General features: G+C 37.8%; 1 protein-coding gene across 6 annotated transcripts in view; it reads left to right on the plus strand.

Annotated features, from left to right (window-relative positions):
* Nucleotides 1–21,205, plus strand: part of ASAP2 (ArfGAP with SH3 domain, ankyrin repeat and PH domain 2) — a 90,657-nt gene that overhangs the window by 41,448 nt on the left and 28,004 nt on the right. For 4 of the 6 annotated variants that reach the window (XM_042803501.1, XM_042803500.1, XM_042803498.1 and 1 more), the window contains exons 6-12: nt 7,279–7,408; nt 9,535–9,620; nt 11,064–11,139; nt 11,646–11,732; nt 13,542–13,550; nt 17,469–17,572; nt 17,693–17,762. In XM_042803501.1, the coding sequence (XP_042659435.1) occupies nt 7,279–7,408; nt 9,535–9,620; nt 11,064–11,139; nt 11,646–11,732; nt 13,542–13,550; nt 17,469–17,572; nt 17,693–17,762 (562 nt within the window). The remainder of the gene's footprint in view (nt 1–7,278; nt 7,409–9,534; nt 9,621–11,063; nt 11,140–11,645; nt 11,733–13,541; nt 13,551–17,468; nt 17,573–17,692; nt 17,763–21,205) is intronic. The other 2 variants (XM_042803502.1, XM_042803499.1) reach the window with 1 other exon arrangement.

The raw sequence follows: 21,205 nt of genomic DNA on the forward strand, positions 1-21,205 counted from the left end.
TTTTGGACGTAGGAAAACTGAGGTTTTTCTGGGTTGCTATTATGTGTGCCATTGAGGTTTCTTGAGATAGTAACTGTTTCAATTCTGTGGCTGTCCCAAATGGATCTGAACTTCCTTATAGCTATGCATTTTGGACATCGGTAGCTGTGGGTAGATGCAGAGTCATCTCAAGACTTCTTAATCGTTAATTGAATTTCTTTGTTGTAATACCTTCACAGTCTCTGCCTAACAAAAAGGACAGAGGGACTGGGAGACCTAACCTCAGTGTCACCTACTACTTGAGTTGCCAGAGTGGGATGGTGGGTGTAGATGTTGATAGCCAGAGGCTTGCTCAGCCTTCTTCAGTCTGTTACCTTAGATAACTCCTTGTTTGGACTGTGCCTAAAACCAGTCCTAGGTTTATGCTTAGTTAGCTATCTTTTCCAGTGATTCTTCTTCAAATATGTGAATATCTCTTTTTGGTTTTTTTCCTTTCTTTTTTTTTTTTTTTTTTTTTTTTTTTCCCCTTTGGGTTAACAAACAATTCAAGGCTGCTAGGCTGCTTTTTGTATATCCCTCTGTATCATATGTTTAAAATCATACTGTTCATCTGCTTTTCCTAGTCACAAGTACAGACCTGTGAAGCTAAGTGCCAGATAGCAAAGTGGTATTTTTGTAGTCTGTGGAGAAGTGACAGTGTCTTCATCCTGATTTCTGTCTCAATAGGCTGTCTTCATAAGGAAAAATTTGAGTTTATTTTCCTCAGTATCTCATCTCTCTTACTTGCACCTTTGTGATGACATATCAGGTGCTAATATACCCAGTGTGATCTATTTGAAAAGAAATTCAGTTAATTAAAAAATGGCATTTGTTTTGCTTTTCTTCATAACAGTTTCTGAGCTGCTACTTCAAGCTCCGTATGTAATTAAGTGTGTTTAAAAATTATTATATATCTAGTGTTATTTGGAAGAGTAATGTTAAGATCTATTCTTACGCTCTTGGATAACCATTCCTCAATGTTGATTATTATGCAATTTCTTTGTCCTGTAGCTACCTAACTTCTCAGAGTATTTTCCTGAAGATCACCTTAGCAGAAGTAACTGAGGGAGGCCGGATCCGTTTTCCTTTATACCTTGGGACTGTTCTCAAATAAGGGAGTAAGAGGAGCAAGTAACCCATAGCTTTATGCCTGCCTACTTCAATTAAAAATTGGGAATGTCCTGAGGTGACATTCATGAATAATTAATCTTTTCTCACCATCAGTCATTAACATGCTTCAGTTGAAGCCATAAAGATTTAAAAATGTTTTTAAAGCTTTAAAGTAGTTAAAAGCAGTGCATTTCTCTTAGGACCTCAGTTACACTCTTTGCTTCCCATATAAGAGCTGGGCGATGATGCCTGCAACTACAGTACCGCAGCAGGACCAGTCTGTTTGTGTTCTTTTGGTAGAATTGGTGCAGACTGGGCTCTTTTTGTTATGAGGCAGTTGCTTTCCCCCATGTACTTAAACACTAATGGCAGACACGCCAGGGGAGCATATGGGGAAGGAGTACACATGTCATAAAAACTGCTCATTCTCCCAGCAGGCAGACCGTGTTCAACAAGGCAGTGAGCCAGATTTCATCCACATTCTTCAGCCTAATCTGTCCTGTTGTGGTAGATTTTGAGGTAAAGACATTGTATCAATTTTGCACAGGAAATAGAAGCATAAATTTACTGAAGCATATTATTTACTCATCTTTTAGCTGAATAGTAGTGTCTGTATTCCAAACATAAACCTGTCTTTCCTGAAAAGAAAGAAATGTTAATTTTTTAAATAAAGGTGTCTTCTTTTTAGGCCTGTAATACGTATTATATTCAGAAGTCCTCTGCTAATAAGTGTTGTGCTAACACTGGGAAACATAAATGCTTAATGAAAACTAACAAGCTTTTCCTGGGAAGGCTGGCTCCCTCTCCCCCTTTGCCATTCTCCTTTTAAAAGCTAGGCATGAGGTCTGTTATGCACAACTGAGTGAAGAGAACAAGTTGTTTGCATGTGCTTATGGGAGTATTAGATCAAGGCAGTAGGCTGAGGTACATTACGTTACTGTGCAGAAACACAACCTCTCATGTCTAGATATAACTCTATCGTTAATGAGTCGTTTCTGAACCATTTGAAGTGACTGGAAGAATGAACAAATTCTTATTATAGTCTTCTGTAAAGATGTCTGCATAGCTATTTGATTAACTGATGATGTTTCCAATTTGGTAAACTTGTATTTTTAAACATTTTAAAAACTTCTCTGATAATTCTGCAAGCTTTTATCAAATTACTTCTTCAGATTACTAACTTGACTCAGTAGATCATTGATATTCATAGATTGTAGGTGTTTCTTCCACATTTCCTTTTAAAGCATGTACGTAAGACAAAGTAGACAGACCACGTCTTGAACATAGTGGCATAGAATGAAAGTGCTAAAGAAGGTAGCTTTAATATAGAATCATAGAATAAAATAATATAATCATTTAGGTTGGAAAAGACCATTAAGATCAGGTCTAACCATTAACCTAAGTGCCAAGTCCACCACTAAATCATGTCCCTAAGCGCCACATCTACACATCTTCTAAACACCTCCAGGGATGGTGACTCGACCACTTTCCTGGGCAGCCTGTTCCAATGCTTGACAACACTTTCGGTGAAGAAATTTTTTCCAGTATCCAATCTAAACCTCACCTGGCACAACTTGAGGCCATTTCCTCTTGTCCTATGGCTTGCTACCTGGGAAAATAGAATAACACCCACCTCACTACAACCTCCTTGCAGGTAGATGTAGAGAGCAGTAAGGTCTCCCCTCAGCCTCCTTTTCTCCAGGCTAAACAATCCCAGTTCCATCACCTCTGCTCATAAGACTTGTGCTCTAGACCCTTCACCAGCTTTGCTGCCCTTCTATGGATGCGCTCCAGCACCTCAGTGTCTTTCTTGCAGTGAGGGGCCCAAAACTGAACACAGTATTTGAGGTGTGGCCTCACCAGTGCTGAGTACACGGGGAAAATCACTTTCCTAGTCCTGATGGACATGCTATTTCCGATACAAGCCAGGATGCTTTTGGCCTTCTTGGCCACCTGGGCACACTGCCGGCTCATATTCAGCTGGTTGTTGACCAGCCCCCCAGGTCCTTTTCTGCTGGGCAACTTTCCAGCCACTCTTCCCCAAGCCTGTAGCTTGGGTTGCATGGGGTTGTTGTGACCCAAGTGCAGGACCCAGCACTCAGCCCTCATACAATTGGCCTCGGCCCATCGATCCAGCCTGTCCAGATCCCTCCATAGAGCCTTCCTACCCTCAGGCAGATCAACATTCCCACCCAACTTGGTGTTGTCTGCAAACTTACTGAGGGTGCACTCAATCCCCTCATCCGGATCACTGATAAAGATATTAAATAGAACTGTCCCCAGTACTGAGCCCTAGGGAACACCACTTGTGACTGGCCAACTGGAAATAACTCCATTCACCACAACTCTTTGAGCCTGGCCATCCAGCCAGTTTTTTACCCCAGTAAAGAGTATGCCTGTCCAAGCCATGAGGAGCAGTTTCTCCAGGGGAATTCTGTGAGAAACAGTGTCAAAGGCTTTTGAAATAGATTACCTGCAAATTAAATGTGAAAAAGCTTTCGGTGATTTTGCAGATACTATTATTAATGAAATACTGGAATGATCTGTACATGTTTTGCTTATTCTGCCCTCTTCTCCCTCATCCTACAGTGAAGGATGAGTGAAAGGGAAAAGCTTTCCAGCATTTCCAAAGGGAAAAGATGACTTCTCCATTCAGGACTTGGATGATAAGAGAGTGAGTCACGGTTTACTGTCAGCCTTGACAGACAGTAGGATAAAATAAGGTGGAGATTCTTTTACTGAAAGGCTAGGGTGACAGAGCTGAAGTTGGAAAGTCAGGCTGAAAAGGAAGACTAGACAAAGAAAGGATATTTGAAATGAAAATGTATAATATTATTTTGTGAAACAAAATAGCCTTTGGAAGCACTTCGCTTTCCTGAATGCTTCCCATTCAAGTCTGTGCCTCCCAGGTGGTATTCCCAGTCTCTGCACCTTCTCATGTACATACCCAGACTCAGCCTGGCTGCTGTATGGGGAAGGAGAGGACAAAAGACAGAGCTGCTGTCCAGCCAACCCGTTCACTACTGCTGCATGTACACAGGATGTTTTAGTTGTTTACCCTTATTCACTGGCTGAAAATAAGTACCAGTCTATGACGTGTTAAACAGTAAAATAGGTCCTGTCCTTTTTAAAGTTTAAAAAAATAAAAGTGCCTGCTTTGATGCTTATTTTTACCATGATCTTTATGACAGAATTGATTTCTTTGAAATACAAATTAAAATTTATATTGAAAACCAGTTTCTTTTCAAATTGGAGTTGTAAAAAATAGTAACAGTGGAAACTGAATAAGCACGATCATTTATTTTGTATCTGATTGACTTTTCTGTTGCAATTCTTCATCCTGTATTTCAGCTTTGTCTGTTACACAAATCTGAGCTCACTGTATATTAGTCATGTGCAGCTGTGTTGTAAATGGACTGGAGTGTGCTCAGATTTTAATCTTAGTCAGCAAAGTCTATGTATGTGATATGTGCTGCATGAGCTTCAAAAAAAGCAGCTTTACAAAACATTTGCTTCCTTTTTATTGCCTCTAGAGGATTTTTCTAGAGTTTTCCCCATTTTCTTATTAATTTTCCTTAATTGATCTGTCTGGAAATACCCTGCAATATTTGGAAATCCCACAGTAGTACATCATAGAGCTGTCTTTGCCAGAAGGATTTGGTTAATGTCACAGTAGAGTGATACTTGAAGCTGAATTGACCCTTGCATTTGGATAGAAAACACAGCCAACAGCCAACGTTTAGGACTCAGAAGATCTGCGCGCAACACTGCTGTATGTGGTTTCTTTGTTTCCCTAGAAACAAAGTGCCCTGTTGTGTCAGTCAGATAGGAGGTAGCATATTACTGTAGCAAAACAGCAGGTTAAATTCTGGATTGCAAAACTGAGAATGTAGTTAGAGACTGAAAGCATAAATAATAAGGAAATGCAAACGTGTAATGCACCACCATGTATCTCTGGTACTTGTCATGGAGAGATGCTTTGGTTTTTTTTGTAAAGCATCTCTGAAGTGCCTGAAGCTCCAGCAGATGGCTTCAAGGATGTCTTATTTCTCTGAATTACTTGATAGATGTTGGTATGGTTTAGTCCTGGTTTAACTACCTTTTTGCCTGTGGAGTATGATTTATCCTTTAAAGAGTAGAAAGGACTCTCACCAAAATCTAGATCTTCCTTTAACGGGAATTAAATTTCTTAAAATGATGTATGCTGTAGTATTGTGCATAATGTTTGACTCTTAGGCAGTATTTATTGTCTTTTGGTTTAACTAGCATTTAGAGACACCTTATGGCATTTAATAAGCTCTTGGTTATGTCATCTTATGTTTGTGTATTGTTCTCTGTAAACAATGAAAATACAATACAGTAACAACTGATAGTTATTAGAATTGACTCACATTTCAGTGAATTCTCTGGCCTCATGAATGTTTAGATTAATGTGGAAATCGAGAGAACTAAAACCATCCTGGATCTTTGCTCTGAGGTTTGACTTTTAAAACTATCAAGTATGATATAATGTGTACTCTCATAGAGGGTGGGCTAGAAAGGAGCTGCATATTTGTCATTTTCTGTGAATCTTTTTGTAATGGTTTATATTTCTTATTCATGTTTGATATCTGGTTAATTTTTGTATTTGGACTCTTCTGTGGCTACAAAATAACTAATTTGCAGTAAGTGAGTAAGAGTACAGACTTCCTTCTGATAAAAACAACATTCTGGAGTCTAGTTTTTATTCAGGTGAGTGAAGGTTTTCAGAATTTTGATGTCAAAGGAGAGGAGTTCCCTCTGCATGTCTGCCTCTGGCAGGAGGCGATGGGCTGAGGAGGAGCGCAGCGCTGGCTGGCTGTGCTGGCTGCTGGAATCCTGCACGGGGCTGGCCCTGCCGTGCCTGCCACTGCCGAGAGCACAGTGGGGCTTTTTAAATTGCTGTTCAAAATGCTTCCCTGTGGGAATGTTCCAGGATGGGATTAATGGGATTAATTCTAGTTTTCCCTTGCTGCTTGAGGTGTAAGAGGAGGCAGCTCCTCATTCTTGAGAAGTGTAAGTACAGAATATATTGTTGACTGGAAGTCCTTAGACCATCTAGGACATTTTCCCATATGCTGTTAGGGTAATCTTAACATCAGGTTAAGAGAGTACTTGAGACATGTCATCTTTTCAGAGAGAGAGCCGAGAAACACTTGACTGCCTAAGAGAAGGTACGACAGTGTGTGTGTTATTTGTTCCTTTCATCTGCTTCCTGTATTCCTGTATAATGCTTCCTCTTGTTCAAAATCAGTATAGCATTTCCTCAGGAAGATCTTTCCAGAATTTTCAGCTTCTAAACAGTACAAGTGGCAAACTAAAAGTCTTTCTCCAAAAAGTAAACACTGTCATGTATTTTATGAATATCTTATTTTATGAATATCTTTTTTTTATATCAGGCCTGTCAAACTGGATAGTATAATTATGCTACTGCCTTTAGGAATAATATAGATAATAGCTGTAACAAATGCACAAGTGTAGGGGAGTTATGCTGTATGGCAGGCATTGGTTATTCATTTATATTCTGCAGGAGAACCTGTTTTATTCAGAGCTCTTGGAAAATGTTCACGGAAACTTTTAGGGAATTAGGACAGCTGGTCTAGCAGACTTTAAAGTCTGCAACACAGCCGGCTGGCTGGCCGGCATTCCCAGTGCCAACTGGCTCAGTAGCAAGTAGAGATGGCAACTGTGATTTTGGCTTAGGAAACCGTGTATATATAGAAGATGACTTGATGACAGGCAAGGCTCAATAAATCTGGTGACATAATTGAACTCTGTTAACCACTGTTTGGTCAGTTGGGATGAAACATCCCCCTGCGTTTTCAATTAAAATTCATTATTTTGTCTCTGGATTTTTTTTTGCTTCAATAGAACAACTTAGTAACTTCCCCTCATTTAGTATCTTCTTTTGGAATATCTGCCAGGACATTATTTTAACAGATGATTGAATTAGATTTCAGCTACTGTATGTCATTGCTGATCTTTAGTCATTGTCAAATTTCAAATGAAATGTCATCTGGAAGTAAGTCTACAAGAGTTTGGCTCTGCATCTGTCAGTAGACTTTGTGAATAATCAGATTTCCTGAGAGGCTGTGGATTTCTCACTTCATTGACTGATTCTTTGCCTTATAGTACAAAAATAGAGAAGGAGAAAAAAGAGCATGCTAAGCTACATGGGATGATCCGTACAGAAATAAGTGGAGCTGAAATTGCGGAAGAGATGGAGAAAGAAAGAAGGTTCTTCCAGTTACAGATGTGTGAGGTAAGATTCAGTGTGAAATTCACATTGTTCTGCCAATATTTTTAGGAAAATTTTGGAAACCACAGTTGTTTAAGGGCAACTGTGATGTTAAAGGGAAATGCCAAGTGATTAGTGGACTCCATTTGCTAAACACTTTTTAACCTGATGTGCTGACTTTGCAGGGAATTTAGATCTTTTCTAAGTTCACTTAAGAGTAAATTGTAGAATAAATAAATAATGCAAAGCTCAATTAAATGCTAAGAGATAATAAATAAGCCTTTACACTACTACTTCACTGTAAGTTATATTAAGCCCTAGATCATTCTCTGAATTGTTCCCTATGCGGACAGCTGTTGCATTATTATGAGGAGAGACTCCAGTCTAGCACACTGTTGGGCTGGTGCTGGAAAAAAAAAGTGCTAAGGATGGAATCCAGTTCTCTTTCAAGATGTTTTAGAACATTTCTACTTTGTAATATTTGTGATTTTGCAGTATGTTAAATCTAATGTGAGTATTTTTGATTCAATTTGTTTAAGGGCATGTCATGTTCCATGGTTAGGAATTCAAGTTGCTGTGTCTGTACTTTTATGCATTAACTAAAAATATACCATGAATGTTTCTTCTGTTTTTACTATGATGATTAGAGCTAATTTGACTTACATGCCAACATAGCCTTAAACCACTTGTCCTGAATGCCACTTTTAGTGACTGTATGCACTGGTAGTTAATAGAAAAGCTTCACGTTCCTGTAAGGAGTCAGACTAAAGTATTCAAAACTGATGAAGGGATTTGAGTACCCAGTAAACATATGTATGTTGCCAGCTAATTGCCCATCTGTATCCTTCCTAAGAAACAAGCAGGAACAGATGCTTGTCTCTTCCTGTGTCACAGTAAGGAGGAGTTCACTTTAGTCAGCTGTAGTGATAATAAAATGCAGGGTGAAGTCTGTGAAATTGAATCAAGTTACCTTAAATGTGGAATAGCTGAAGCATATCCTGTATTTCTTATGATTTTTGAAAGTTTTGAAGAAGTTTATGCTCTGTTACCTCTGAATAGTCATAAACGGGGAATTTGTGTCGGTTTTGCTAGTGAATCAGAAGTGTGACTTATTGAAGTTGTATCATAAGTACAGGTTAGTTCTCTATAAATTGTGAAAGTAAACCGAATACCAGATGCCTAGAGCTCCATTTTAAATTAACAGGAGCTGAAGAGGTGATTCTTCTAAATGCTATCCAGTGCACATGTCTACAATTAGGTTAATCATCTGTTCACCTGAACCAGCGTAAAAAGCTGCAACATTGGAAGCTGGCACATGGATACTGCTTTATTTTGGTGAGCTTAAAACAATTAGGGTGTACTGCGGGTAGGGAAAAACGAGATCCATTTGAGCATTGCTAAGAAGACATTCACTGCTTTGCTTGGAAGTCACTGTCTAAGCAGGCATTAAAAATTGTTGTCATTTAATGGACAGTTAAGGACTCCTGTAAATATTTGGTCAATCTTACTTCTGCTTGCGTGGCTGACATCTTTTGTGCTGTGGCATACAGGGGAGGAGCTGTCACTTAGTATGGACTTTGATTATGCCTGGTACAAAAGGCCACTAATTACACTTTTTTAAGCTTGACAGTAAATTTTAAAAATCTCTTGTTAAATTGTAAACTGCTGTAATTACTGTGTATAAGTAATTGATAGAGAAAATAATAAAATCAGAAGGCAGATTTAATCAGAAGGTAGTGGTTAAAATAAAACCTCACTTTTTTGAGTAACCTTCCTTCCTTAATGACATCTATTTAACAATGAATTTAACAACTAGTGAGAGATGCCTAGGTGGGCTGCTAGATTTAAGAATGGCTTCCTAAATTTACTACACAGACCCTTTAATGCTTCCTTTAACACAGGCTTCCACTAGGAGCCACGAAGGATGTTTGAAATAATCATAGTGAAGTTATCCCCACAGGGTGTCAAAAATCAGCAGTGACAACGATTACTTTTGTGTGATTAACCCTTGAAGCCATCGTCTGATGCATTCTCTTTCAGGTCTTCTAAATCTGCAACTGTTAAAGCTTGTTGAAATATAACTGAAAATAGCGTTAAAAAATACTGTAGCAGTAATAGTTGATTTCTTTTGTGAATTACTTTTTTAACAGTACCTGCTGAAAGTCAATGAAATCAAGATTAAAAAAGGAGTGGACTTACTTCAGAACTTGATCAAGTATTTCCATGCTCAATGCAAGTATGTTTTAGTTTTCTTTATATCTGCACCATAACTGGACCGATGTTTTGTTTTAAACTTTAGACAACATCATAACGTTTTTCTAGATTTTTTTGAAAATGAATCCGTTTCAATTGTTCTCGCTGATGTCTTTTGATAAATTGCTTTTGTCATAGGTTATTCATTGATTTTGTTACTGTATTCTGAAACATATAATGAGGTTGAGCTACTCCCATAGAATATAATTGTCTATTCTGAAGGAGCGCTGCATAATAATTTGGCATATTTCATTAAATTACTCTTGAAACAGAGCTATTAGTTTGGTCTGTTACTGGTCCATTAGTTTTGACAGGTTTCTTTGAGTGTATCTAGCAATGATCTAAATTAATTCTGTGCTTAAAAAAAAAAAAGCATAAGCAGTGAGATAAAACTATTGAAAAATCACTCTTTTTCTAATTAATTGGAGGACTCTAATATAACACAAAGGTCTTATTAGAATGATGTACTTTTTTATGGTAGTCTTACAGATCAATAATATAGCAATAAAGTCATAGCTATAAACTTGGAAGAGCTGCTGTTAACCTGTTCAGGTCAGTAAATTTTCATCTTAAAAGACCAGTCTGCATCCCTGTAGGTGTTTCCCTTTATAGCAATGTTGCTTTTAAAAATGAGTTTCACTTGTAGTACGTCATTCACCTGCTCTGTCCATTTACTAAAATTTCAACAACAGAAATGCTGTGCCTTATTGTCACTTTCATGACTGCTTCCCAGAGTGAAAAGACTTGGTTGCAAATGGTACAGCAATTTCTAATCAAATGTACGTGTAATTGTGGTTTCTTAAAAGTTACTTTTTAAATCTCACGTTGTTGTTGTTGTTGTTGTTTGTGGGGTTTTTTTTTGGTTTTTTTTTTGTTTTTTTGTTTTTTTGTTTTTTTTAAGAGAGAGAATACTTGGCCTAGATAACATTACTGTGCCAGTACAGAAATACATATGATACATTGAGATGTAACACACTCAGTTTGCACATAGACCATAATTAATGCTTGGGAAACAAAGGGGTTTTCCTTCAGTAGGAAGATTGCATCAGACGTGAAATTATTTGGCTCCAAGAAATCACAATTATTTTATATCTACTAGAGCTTTTGCTGTTCTACAAGTGAATCTTGCTTGTTCTAGGCCTTCAAAAAGTGGGATGAGAACCTTTCTTTGAGGTGAGAATAAGGAAAACTTATGTGGCAGTGGATTGTGGCAGTTCTGAATCTAACTGGGGATTTTGCATGTTTGGATAAGCTATGATGGAAATGAAGAGGTGGATCAGTCAAAGATGCATTAAAAAATGTTTAATATTTTGAAGTTTATGGCATGGCATAATAATATGCACATCTTCCTTTGGCAACTTTTTAAACAGAAAATACAAAGTAAATTTTAATAACAGCTTGCTTTTTTTTTTTTTCTTTTTTTAAGTTTCTTTCAGGATGGTTTAAAAGCAGTTGAAAGTCTTAAGCCTTCAATTGAGACACTCTCGACAGATCTTTATACAGTGAGTAGCAACCTTTCACATTTGTGTTGTAAACTTAGCTTTTTCCAGCAGTACTGTGATCATTTTAATTCACATTGGGTGACTGTTTCAATAGTGAGCATTTTAAGGTTTTGAGTAGGTTTTTGAGTAAAATTTTGTTTTAATATCATATTCAGAAGTCTTAGTTTCAGTTCAGGACCCCACTGTGTAAAATGTTAGGAAAACAGCCTCTGCTCGAAAATGTTTACTGACTCAGTGGAAACTAACATATGGTTTGAAATTGAACACAAGGAAGCAGGAACAGTGTGAGGCAATATCAAAGTCTTAACCCATCAACATCCTAGCTGCTATCAAGTTTTCTGAAGATATACAGGAAAATAAACTGATTGCATTATCTTTTTTTTTTGTGTTTTCATTCTTGCTGAATATTTCTCAGAAAAATGAACCAATTAAGCAGCAAGCTTGGAAGAATTGGATTGAAAAGAAACAGTAATGTTATTTTTAACTTCTGTTTTTCTTTGTTCAAGATTAAACAAGCACAAGATGAGGAAAGAAGGCAATTAACACAGCTTAGAGATATTTTAAAATCAGCACTCCAGGTTGATCAGAAAGAGGTGAGCATATGAGGTGGCTTATCTTTGGAATACCTATTTTAATTACTTCTAATGTAATGTTAGTATTTGAAATAAAGATATTTTAACTTTTATCAGTCATCTAATCTCTTTTGTTTATTTATCTTTGTTTTGATGCTGATACTGAATGTTTCTGATAAAGGTGTGGGGTTTTTTTTAATGAATTCCCACTAAAAATATAAGACTTATTGCAAAATAATTATTTTTTTTTACCAATATTGTAAAATACTTAAGATGGTGCACTGTCTGTGAACTAATAGACAATGGTATCTATGTTGCTTAAGCTGAGAATGGAAGAACTTTGGCAGTATAAAGGAGACCCCGTCAGTACAATCTTATCTCACAATAATATTCCAAACTGTATAAAGATTTTGTAAAACTGAATTTCAAATCCCAAAACACCTCTCATCACCATCTGCAAAAATGACAATTAAGTTTGCTACTCTGCTGCAAGATGCCAGTTTCCAAACATGCAAGAGCTGGGCCAGTTCGCCAATCTAACAAAAAAGTATTTTTTGAATTTCGGTTATGATTGCTGTTACATTTAAAGAATTCCAGACTATTATTTGGCAAACTCTGATCTGGAAGCAATTATTATTTGGCAAACTCTGATCTAGAAGCAAGAATCTTTTGTATAATTTAATCCTAAATATTGGGTCTACTATTGTTTCAGATTGCTAGTGCTTCTTTTTCATATAAATAAATGCCAGTCAGCTTCCTTTGTGTGGCTGCTGGGCCATGAGTAAGTGATGAATGAACCCCTTCCTCCCTTTTCAGATTCTCTTTCTGAGAGGGATCACAATGAAATAGTTTAGTCTGTAGAGCTCAGACTTCCTTGATCTTTTTGTGGTCTTGCTTTCATCTTCCCATAAAGGTTATGGTGACTCCTAGCTCTTACTGGTGGCCGGATGATGGCTGTTGAACAACCTAATTTAGTGAAAGATGCCCCTGCCTGTGGCAGGGGGGTAGGTCTAGATGATCTCTCAAGGTTCCTTCCAACCCAAACCATTCTGTTATTCTCTGACAAGCTGATAGGCATTTGAACAGTCTTCAACACTCTTCACTTTGAGGTGCTGTTCCTTACCATGTGAAGTCTGTGATAATGACCATTGTGTACAAAGTCCCATACAGTTTGCAGGTACTTTCTTAGGTGCTGCCTGGTGTTTAGGACTCACTGGGGGGAGGGTGCATTTGCTGAAAACTTCCAAATTTGAGCTCTGTGGAATGAACTACTAGTGGAAATGGTGGCTATTTTGGATTCACCGTTGATTGCCCACTCTCAGTAAGGAGTATTTGCTGTTTAGCGTGTATTATCAGGCTTCCTGTTTTACTCAGTTCCTTGTTCACGAGAGATAATAGAAGTGGTTGGGTTTCATGGTTGCTGGGAATGTTGCTTCTCAGTTTACCCGTTTATCAGTGATACTGATATTAAATGTACACAGAAGATGTGGTGACCACGCATCGTTTCACAGGCTGAAATATGTAGTAATACACACAAACTTATTACTTGTACTGTTTTTGCTGCATCTAAAAATATGAGTGTAAAAAGTGGTTTATACTATAGTCATGCATTAATTTTGCAAAATTAGATATAGTTACCTGCAGAGCATGAGAGGTACTATAATTATTTTAAAAGTTTTTGAAAACATCAATTAATCAGTAGGATGCCAAACAATCCTGGTATAATTTACTGTACAACCCACTAATATTATTGTTGTTGCACTGTTATTTCCTTTACTATAACTGATTTCTTTTTCTTTCCTGAAATGCATTTACATTTTGTGACCGAAGTCTAGGAGAGTAAGTGTTACTATGTTTTAATGAAAATAGTTGGCATGATTTCCATTCAGATTTCAAGAAACTGGATTTTTCCCTCTGAGCTTTTTTCTGTTGGTATGAAAAGACGGGTTCTTTTTTTCTCTTCTTGTTTTTGTTGTATTACCAAAAAAAAAAAAGTTATCAGATTGTTCTTGGAAAGAAAATTTCTGTAAGACAAATTGGTGATATCCTTTTCACTCTCTTTTGGGAATTAAATCCAGTTGCTTGATTTGATGTTCTTGCAAGATTTTAAACATATATGGTTTTTTTTTTAATGAAAATGAACTTCATGTATAAAACAATAGAATGTTGACAAATATTGTTTCTGTTGTGTTTTTAAGAAAAACAAACAAAAAACCACAGAAACTTATAGCCAACCTTTTTTGTTGTGCCTGTATACATAGTTTGCTCTTGCACAGAGCTTCCTCAAACCTGGTTTGTATTGTTTCAAAAAGAAGTTGCATCGTTGTGTGTACACCTCTGTAATTTTTAATTTTTTAAACTGTATTTTAATTTTTCAAACTGTAGAGCTCCTACAAATTTCTGGGTCAACCTTAGAGCCATATTGCTATAATTTCTCTCTTTCCCATGTTGTTTCTGAAAGTAGCCTTACTGTAGTGTTTAGGTTTGCTTCTGCTTATTCCACATGTTTGATAGAACTCCTGATCTATTTAGGCCACTGCAAAATAGGATAAATGTTGTGTTTCTTGACAAAAATTACAGTCGCTGTGCTATAGGAGAGGCTGCCTGCAGGAGTACTGGCAGATACATTGTTGGAGGCTCTGTGGGGCTGTAATAGATAAGGAATGGATCTCTGAAACATCCTCTTGGCAGTGATCCTGCAAATGCAAGAGGAGCTCAGGCTCTTGGAGAGCTGTAAGAGCTTTTTGGCTGCTTTGCGACCAGGAGTGATCCGGACAGTCTAAAATTCTGCTCCAGGGGAGCTGTGGAATGGCTAGCCAAAATTTTCTGTGTATAAGTTAAAGTACCTTGTATGGAAAGTTCTGTTGTGTTCAAATAGTGGAGCTGACAAGTATGTTTTTTAAATCTCTCTTACCAGTAGTCACAGACCATCTTTGCAGAATAGTGTTTACATTTCTTTCATTTTTAGCTATGCTATTCAGCTTGATTTAGAAGTCAGTTGGTCTTTATAAGACCTTGGAAGAAATAATTTCAAAACCTCTTTATGGTCCATGAAGTGATTCACTATAAACATGCTGCAATGAAATGACTCACTTTTTTTTTTTTTTTTTTTTTTTGTACACCTATCTGGATTTCAAAGCTGATAAAGGGGACAAAGCTCAGTTTCTTAGGCTTGTGTACTTCAGTCTGTTCTGATCTTGTTATGTTCAAGAGATATTTAAGATGACAATATGCTGTGCTAGGCATGTCCTTATATCCTGCAGGGATCTGTTTCCTCCCATAACTAGTGTACATTGTTCCTGCTCCTCACATAAGGCCTTTGGGTCTGACCCTGTTATCTAAGATTCGTACACCTGTTATGTGCAATATGCAAACCAGAAATAAGGGGAGATCCTTTGGGGAGCCTGCATGTGGGAAAGGCATGCTGCTATTGCCTGGAAGGATGTTAATTGTAGTATGGCATCCTGTCTGTTAGGAGCTAGATCAAAATCATGAACTTGGTTGTCAGAGAGCTGTGGAGAGCCATCATCTGACAGTCATGTTGGGCACTATTGACTGGGACATGGCCTGACCCATGTAGTAGTATTAAATTTTTTAAAGATACTGTCCATAGTAATGAATGTGTGGAAATACACGTCAGCTACAGCAGCTTCCTCTCTGGTTGAAGCAAGTCAGGAAGCTTGTGTTACTGGCTTGCCAGTTTGGCCAAACACAGCAGCTGAGTGTAAACAACAGCTGAAGGGAGGTAGCTGAAATGCAGCAGAAAATAATGCACAAAAAGTAGCAGCACAGTCTCAAGTAATGGGAATAGTGCTATAGGCAGGTGTTGGAGGTCATCTGAAATCTTTACATAGTTGAAGATGTGGAGAACTGAAATTAATTTCCTGTAAGACTGCTAATCTTCTTGGGAATGGAGTTTCTTTACTGACTAATTGGAGGCAGAGATCAAGGACACAATAGGCAGTGTCAAATCAGATTTTCTTCAGAAGTCAGTAAATATATGTGTGCAGCGGTTCTTAATGAGTGCTGAGAATTCTTTTAAAATGTCGTTCTGTTTTTATGTTGGGCAACCAGAGTGCGAAACCAAATAATAATTAACGGGCTGGAGAGGAATGATAAACAGACTGGTTTAAATCTGAAGGGATGCTTTGTCAGGCATGGACATTTAAGTGGTGGTTTTGTAGTGCCTTTAAAAGTGGCAGATGAATGTTGTAGATAGTGATCTAGGAACCCATATCAGCTAGCTCAGAGACGGGGAAGTGGCCACAGGTTGCTTCTGCTGAAAAGGAGCACCAAGGAGTGCTGCAGCCTGCCTTGACCTCAGCTCATGGTTCTCAGGACCACCGAGCTCCAGCACCGTATTCAGGATGAGCCTGAAATCCTGCAGCCTGGAGGTGTGGAGTCCTGAGTGCACTGAAAAGGGGTGTAGGTAGAAGCTCTGTCCCTACCATCATATTTCGGACCTGCCGTGTGTTGCCAATGCTGTTGAGGATCCTGAAAAGCTTTGGCTGAACTAGTAGCTTTGGTAGCAGAATGTGCTGCTGGAGCTTGTGAAGGAGCAGCATTCCATCTGAGCTGGCATTCTCTGGGGAGAAATCACAGTCCAAGCATGTTCTTGGTTTTAGTTGGTCTTTTTCCTCTGCTTATATCCAGAGGTATCTTACACTTAGGCTAGAAAAGTGTATGAAGCTAACTGCAATTAGAGAGAAAATATCTCCTTAATTCATACTTTTTAGATCACTGTATATTTTATTTTATCATGCATACACTCTGAAAACCCAAAACTATATATCTTGTGATCATACTCCTAGTATACCTGAGACACACTATCTCATCATTTTAGCAAAAGTTTTAAAGTTTTTACTTAGAATAGCTCAGCTAGTCATTTTAAGTGAGCTGCTTTATTTGTGGTCTTTTCCTCACTATATTTGTATTATCTGCCATATATAGCAGAGGTATATTATGTCCATAGAGCAAAGACAGTACAAAAGAAAACAGTAAATATTGTACGTACTAGTTGCTGTTACTGTATATATTGAAAAGTCCATCCCATCACGTAACTACTGCTAATATAGCATGGCACATCAAATTCCTTATTATCAGGTTCTTATTTTTTTGAGAAGCTGGACTCTTGCAGCAGTGAGTCCTGCTTCTGAGTAGCTCTGAGAGCAGTGAGAAGGGTTTGATTAATCATTGTCACTTCGTGTCCCAGGATTGTGTTTCGTTCAAGATACTTTGGTTTAAATTATTCTTCTTATGGAAATAACTTTTCAATCTTCCTGTATGCCTCCTGAATTATGATTCCAGGAGGTCTCTTCTGCTTTTTGGACAATAACTTGACTGAGTTTCCACAAAGAAAACCACTTCTTCATATGTATGCTTTTTTTTAACAATGAAAGGGTGCACTAGGAGTTGCAGGTAATATAATCTTTAGTGTTTGTACCCTGCAATGTTTGCATGAGTTGGAAAGCCCTCTGCTCAATTAATTTTGGGGTTAAAACCCCATATATTAAAGCCAATAGTAAAGCAAAATAAAAGGAAGAGGATTTTGGCAGGTGTTGATAATGGCTACTTCTCAAATGGGTTTTGTGCCCTTTTAAAAAAGAAATGGATCTTATTCTGTCTCAGGAGGAAAAATGTGCTTCATTTGCCCTATAGGATTAGAGCAGGAAGGAAAGGCTCTGAAACTCATTAATAGAGGGGATATTTGGTTGAAGGTGTGGAATGCATTACAAATTGCTGTTCTGTATACTTCAGGATTCTCAGATTCGTCAGAGTACAGCTTACAGTTTACATCAGCCTCAGGGAAACAAGGAACATGGCACTGAACGAAACGGTAGTCTGTACAAGAAAAGTGATGGGTAAGTACTGCTGGATTCTACTGAAAAAAAATTAGGTCCTAACTGCTGAAGCAATGTAATACTAAATATATTAAAAACTGAGTCACTACTTCTTTTCTTTTTCCCCCCCCTTTGAACCAGAATCAGAAAAGTGTGGCAGAAAAGGAAGTGCTCAGTTAAAAACGGTTTTCTTACAATTTCCCATGGTACAGTAAGTATTTGTTTACAGTATTTTATGTACATGGTTGCTAATACAAAAAGGCAAGCTATTCTGGTCTATATTTATAATTTGCAATTAGCTAGATTCCTGATGCAGCGTTTTGAATATGATGGATACATTTTTTAAGGCAGTCTTTCAGAAATATATCAACACATACAGAGTATCTAAAAATATAACTGTTTAATGCTCATGACTGTTAATGGGAAAAAATGGCTTTTTCTAATGACTCAGTTCATGTAAACTGCTCGTATTTTACAAGACTATCTAAAACCACAAATCCTAATTTCATTTTTTTGGAAATATATGGTTGGGCATTATGCCATATTTTAGATATGGGTTAAACAACTTTCTATGTTTACAAGACAAACTGAGAGAATGCTCAGTCTCTCTCCCCTCCGCCCCCCCCCCCCCCCCGATTTGCTGCTATATGGTAATCTGTTATGAAGGTAGCTTTTCTGGGGAGTAGTTGGGGATTGGGGAAATAAACTCTGAAGGCAACTTCTACCAGAATTATAAGAGAATATAGAGAATTAGAAGTCCCTCTTTCTTTGCTACCAGTATTTGAAACACATTAACAAATTTTTAATATTTATACTTAAAGTTCTAAAACTTTATACTTTAGTATTTTGGTCCTTTTACACTTGGCTTTGAACTCAACTGTTTTTGCTTTCCCATAACTTTTCTCTTTTTATATTGCTTTCTCAAAACACTTAAGAAAGTTTCTTGAGGCAAAAATCAAATCAGTGACAGTATTTCCCATTCTTGGACTAATAAACAGTCCTGTTTCTTGATCCTGTTATGAACCGTTCTGTTCTTCATCCTGTTATGCCTGTTGCTATGACTACAAGTTGACCCTGGCAGCAAAAATGAATCAATCTCTCATTTGTACATCTAACCACAAGCTGTTGCCTTCTGAAGTGACAACCAGGAGTTAAGGAGGAGTGCAAAACCAGGCCCGCAAAGTAGAGTTGTTACTACAGCTTTGGAATTGTCCACCAGTTTATCCCTGTTCTCATCTGAGTACATATAAGTGCACCTTTGTCAGAGAAAAGTCTATTAATGTGTCTATACTGATGTCTCTGTGTGCTGTAAATGCTCTTGGCATTGGACATGCTATAGTGGTACTAGCAGGAGTATATCTAGGGCAGCTCGGAGCTGGCAGAGCTACAAAATCCACTTGCAGAGCAGAACTTTAAAACTTTCACATGCAAGTACAGTTACTGAATCTATCAAGATACTGTTGTTCTCATTTTATAAGATGTCTACCAGATGGTCTAACATTTTTAGAAGTGGTAAGTTCCCACTGAAATCAGTGGAGCTGTGGCTGGAAATCAGTTGCTAAGGTAGATACTTAAATGTGAGTTTAGATATGTGGGTTTTGCAGGTTTGGTCTTGATCTTTTTATATTACAGAATTAAGAGTACCTTCTTGTTTTAAAATGCACTCCTAAAAAGTATTTTTACTTATTTGCTCACTTTCCCTTTATGTATTGATGGTAATTTTGTGTTAAAGAACAGTGCTTTTTTCATAGATGTTGAAATGGGTAGGAGTGATGTCTGTTTGTTAAGAATTTCTGGGCTGCTCTGAGTGTCTTCTGAGACTTCTGAAGCAACAACACTGATTTCCAAGCTTTCTCAGGGTTGCTATCTCCTGGTCTCTGAAAAATGATGTTTCATTCTCTCTTCCCAGCTGTTCACCAAAATAAACCATCTCTTGGAAATTCAGTTGTCTGTTTTGCTTGCTTTATCAAATACAGATTTGTAAATACTTTAAAGGTTAAGTATTCTTCATGAATTCCTGTTTTTTGGTCATGTAGCCTCTCTTTATGACGGTCTATTTCTTCAGTTAGTTTCTAGAGCAGCTCTCTTCAAGCAGTTGCAGATGCTGTATTCTGACTTAAACTTGCCTGCCAAGTGCTCTCCTGATACAGATGGGGAGAATATGGTTCATTGTCAGTCACCCAGCTGTGACGCTGAATACCTGTGTCTGCATTAGCATATGTGCAGAAGTTATACTTTTAGACAACTAAAACCTTCAAAGAAATTAGCATTCATAGAGCAACGTACAAGGTAATGGTTGATGGAAAAACAGAGACTGCTCCTCTGTGTAATTATTAGCAGTTGGAAATTTTCTGACATCTACCTGACTGCAATTTAATACACATGGATGAAAAAACAATGATAGAAGCAGATTGAACTTAGTAAATGGGAATTCCTAAGTGGTTCCTGCATCAAGAAGTCACAAGGGAAAAACTTATATTTGAGGAACCTCGGATTCTTCAAAGTTGATTTGTGTTTAAAGAGCTTAAATGGAATTTGCTGGTTGTCTATATAAAGGGAATATAAGAGAGACTCATTATCAACAAATCTTTTTTGTTGTTGTTGTTCTTTTTCTACTGCTGGAAACTTTAATCTACCATTGTGATTAACAAGACAATGTGAAGGCAAAAGAATCAGATTTAATATTTTGATTCTTAAGTAAATCACTGTGATATCCAGAAAAAATGCATGATGAAATCAGCCATCCGGTCTGTTAAGTAAGTGGACACATTTGCTTGTGCCTTTTGTAAGAATCAACAGTGTATCATGGCACTCCTTGGTATTGTCCTAGTAGCCTTACCGTTTGATTCTAACACTTACTTTTTGTTGCCAGGACAGATAATAAGTCAGTTTTGCTGGATAGAGGGTTACCGTTTCTGCAGGAAGGAACATGAGTTGATGCCATAGTCTGCATGAAAGGTGGCAGCACCTCTTTTCAGGGTGTTGGTGTGTTAGCATGGGTGTCCAAAAATTCAGCAACAGTCTGAAATTTAATTGTCTAATCAGAGACTCAAGCAGGAAGATGAAACTCGGCAGTTTCAAACAAATAGTGTAATAGTTACATGTTTGCTACTGTTTTCTACTTCTAGCGTATCTTAATCTTGCCAAATGTCTGGCTATACCTACAGCCTCGTATGGCTAAGGAATTTACACAGCCTCACCTCCCTTTGTCTTGTGGCTCTAACTTCTTCCCAAGCAGCATCTGCCCCATAATGGAAGCATGTTGTGTGCCAAGTAACGGGCCCATGTCAGGGAGGTGGGTAGGGGGAGGCTGTTATTCGGCTACAGGATAGAAGCATGAATTGAGGTAGTATCATCAACGTGTGAAGATGTCAGAGTTTTTTAATACCCTTGTCAATGCTGACTTCAGGTTAGGAGGTCCTCAGATAAAAGCTCTTCAATGTTTGGATTCCAAGATCAGCACATTGGCCCAGGATGTGTTTTAGGTTGTTGCAACCATTTCTTTGGGTTCTCGGATCCTTATACAGAGTTCTTACTCTGCATTCCAGAGAGACAAGTTCTGTGTATAGTGGTCCTTCAGGCCTCTCTGAAGCATTTCAGTGGATACATTTACAGCTTCGTATTTCAGAAGTTATAGAAAACTAGTTAGGTCCT

The sequence above is a fragment of the Tyto alba genome, unplaced genomic scaffold, assembly GCF_018691265.1.
Source record: "Tyto alba isolate M040663 unplaced genomic scaffold, T.alba_DEE_v4.0 Super-Scaffold_40, whole genome shotgun sequence".
Classification (NCBI taxonomy): Eukaryota; Metazoa; Chordata; class Aves; order Strigiformes; family Tytonidae; genus Tyto; species Tyto alba.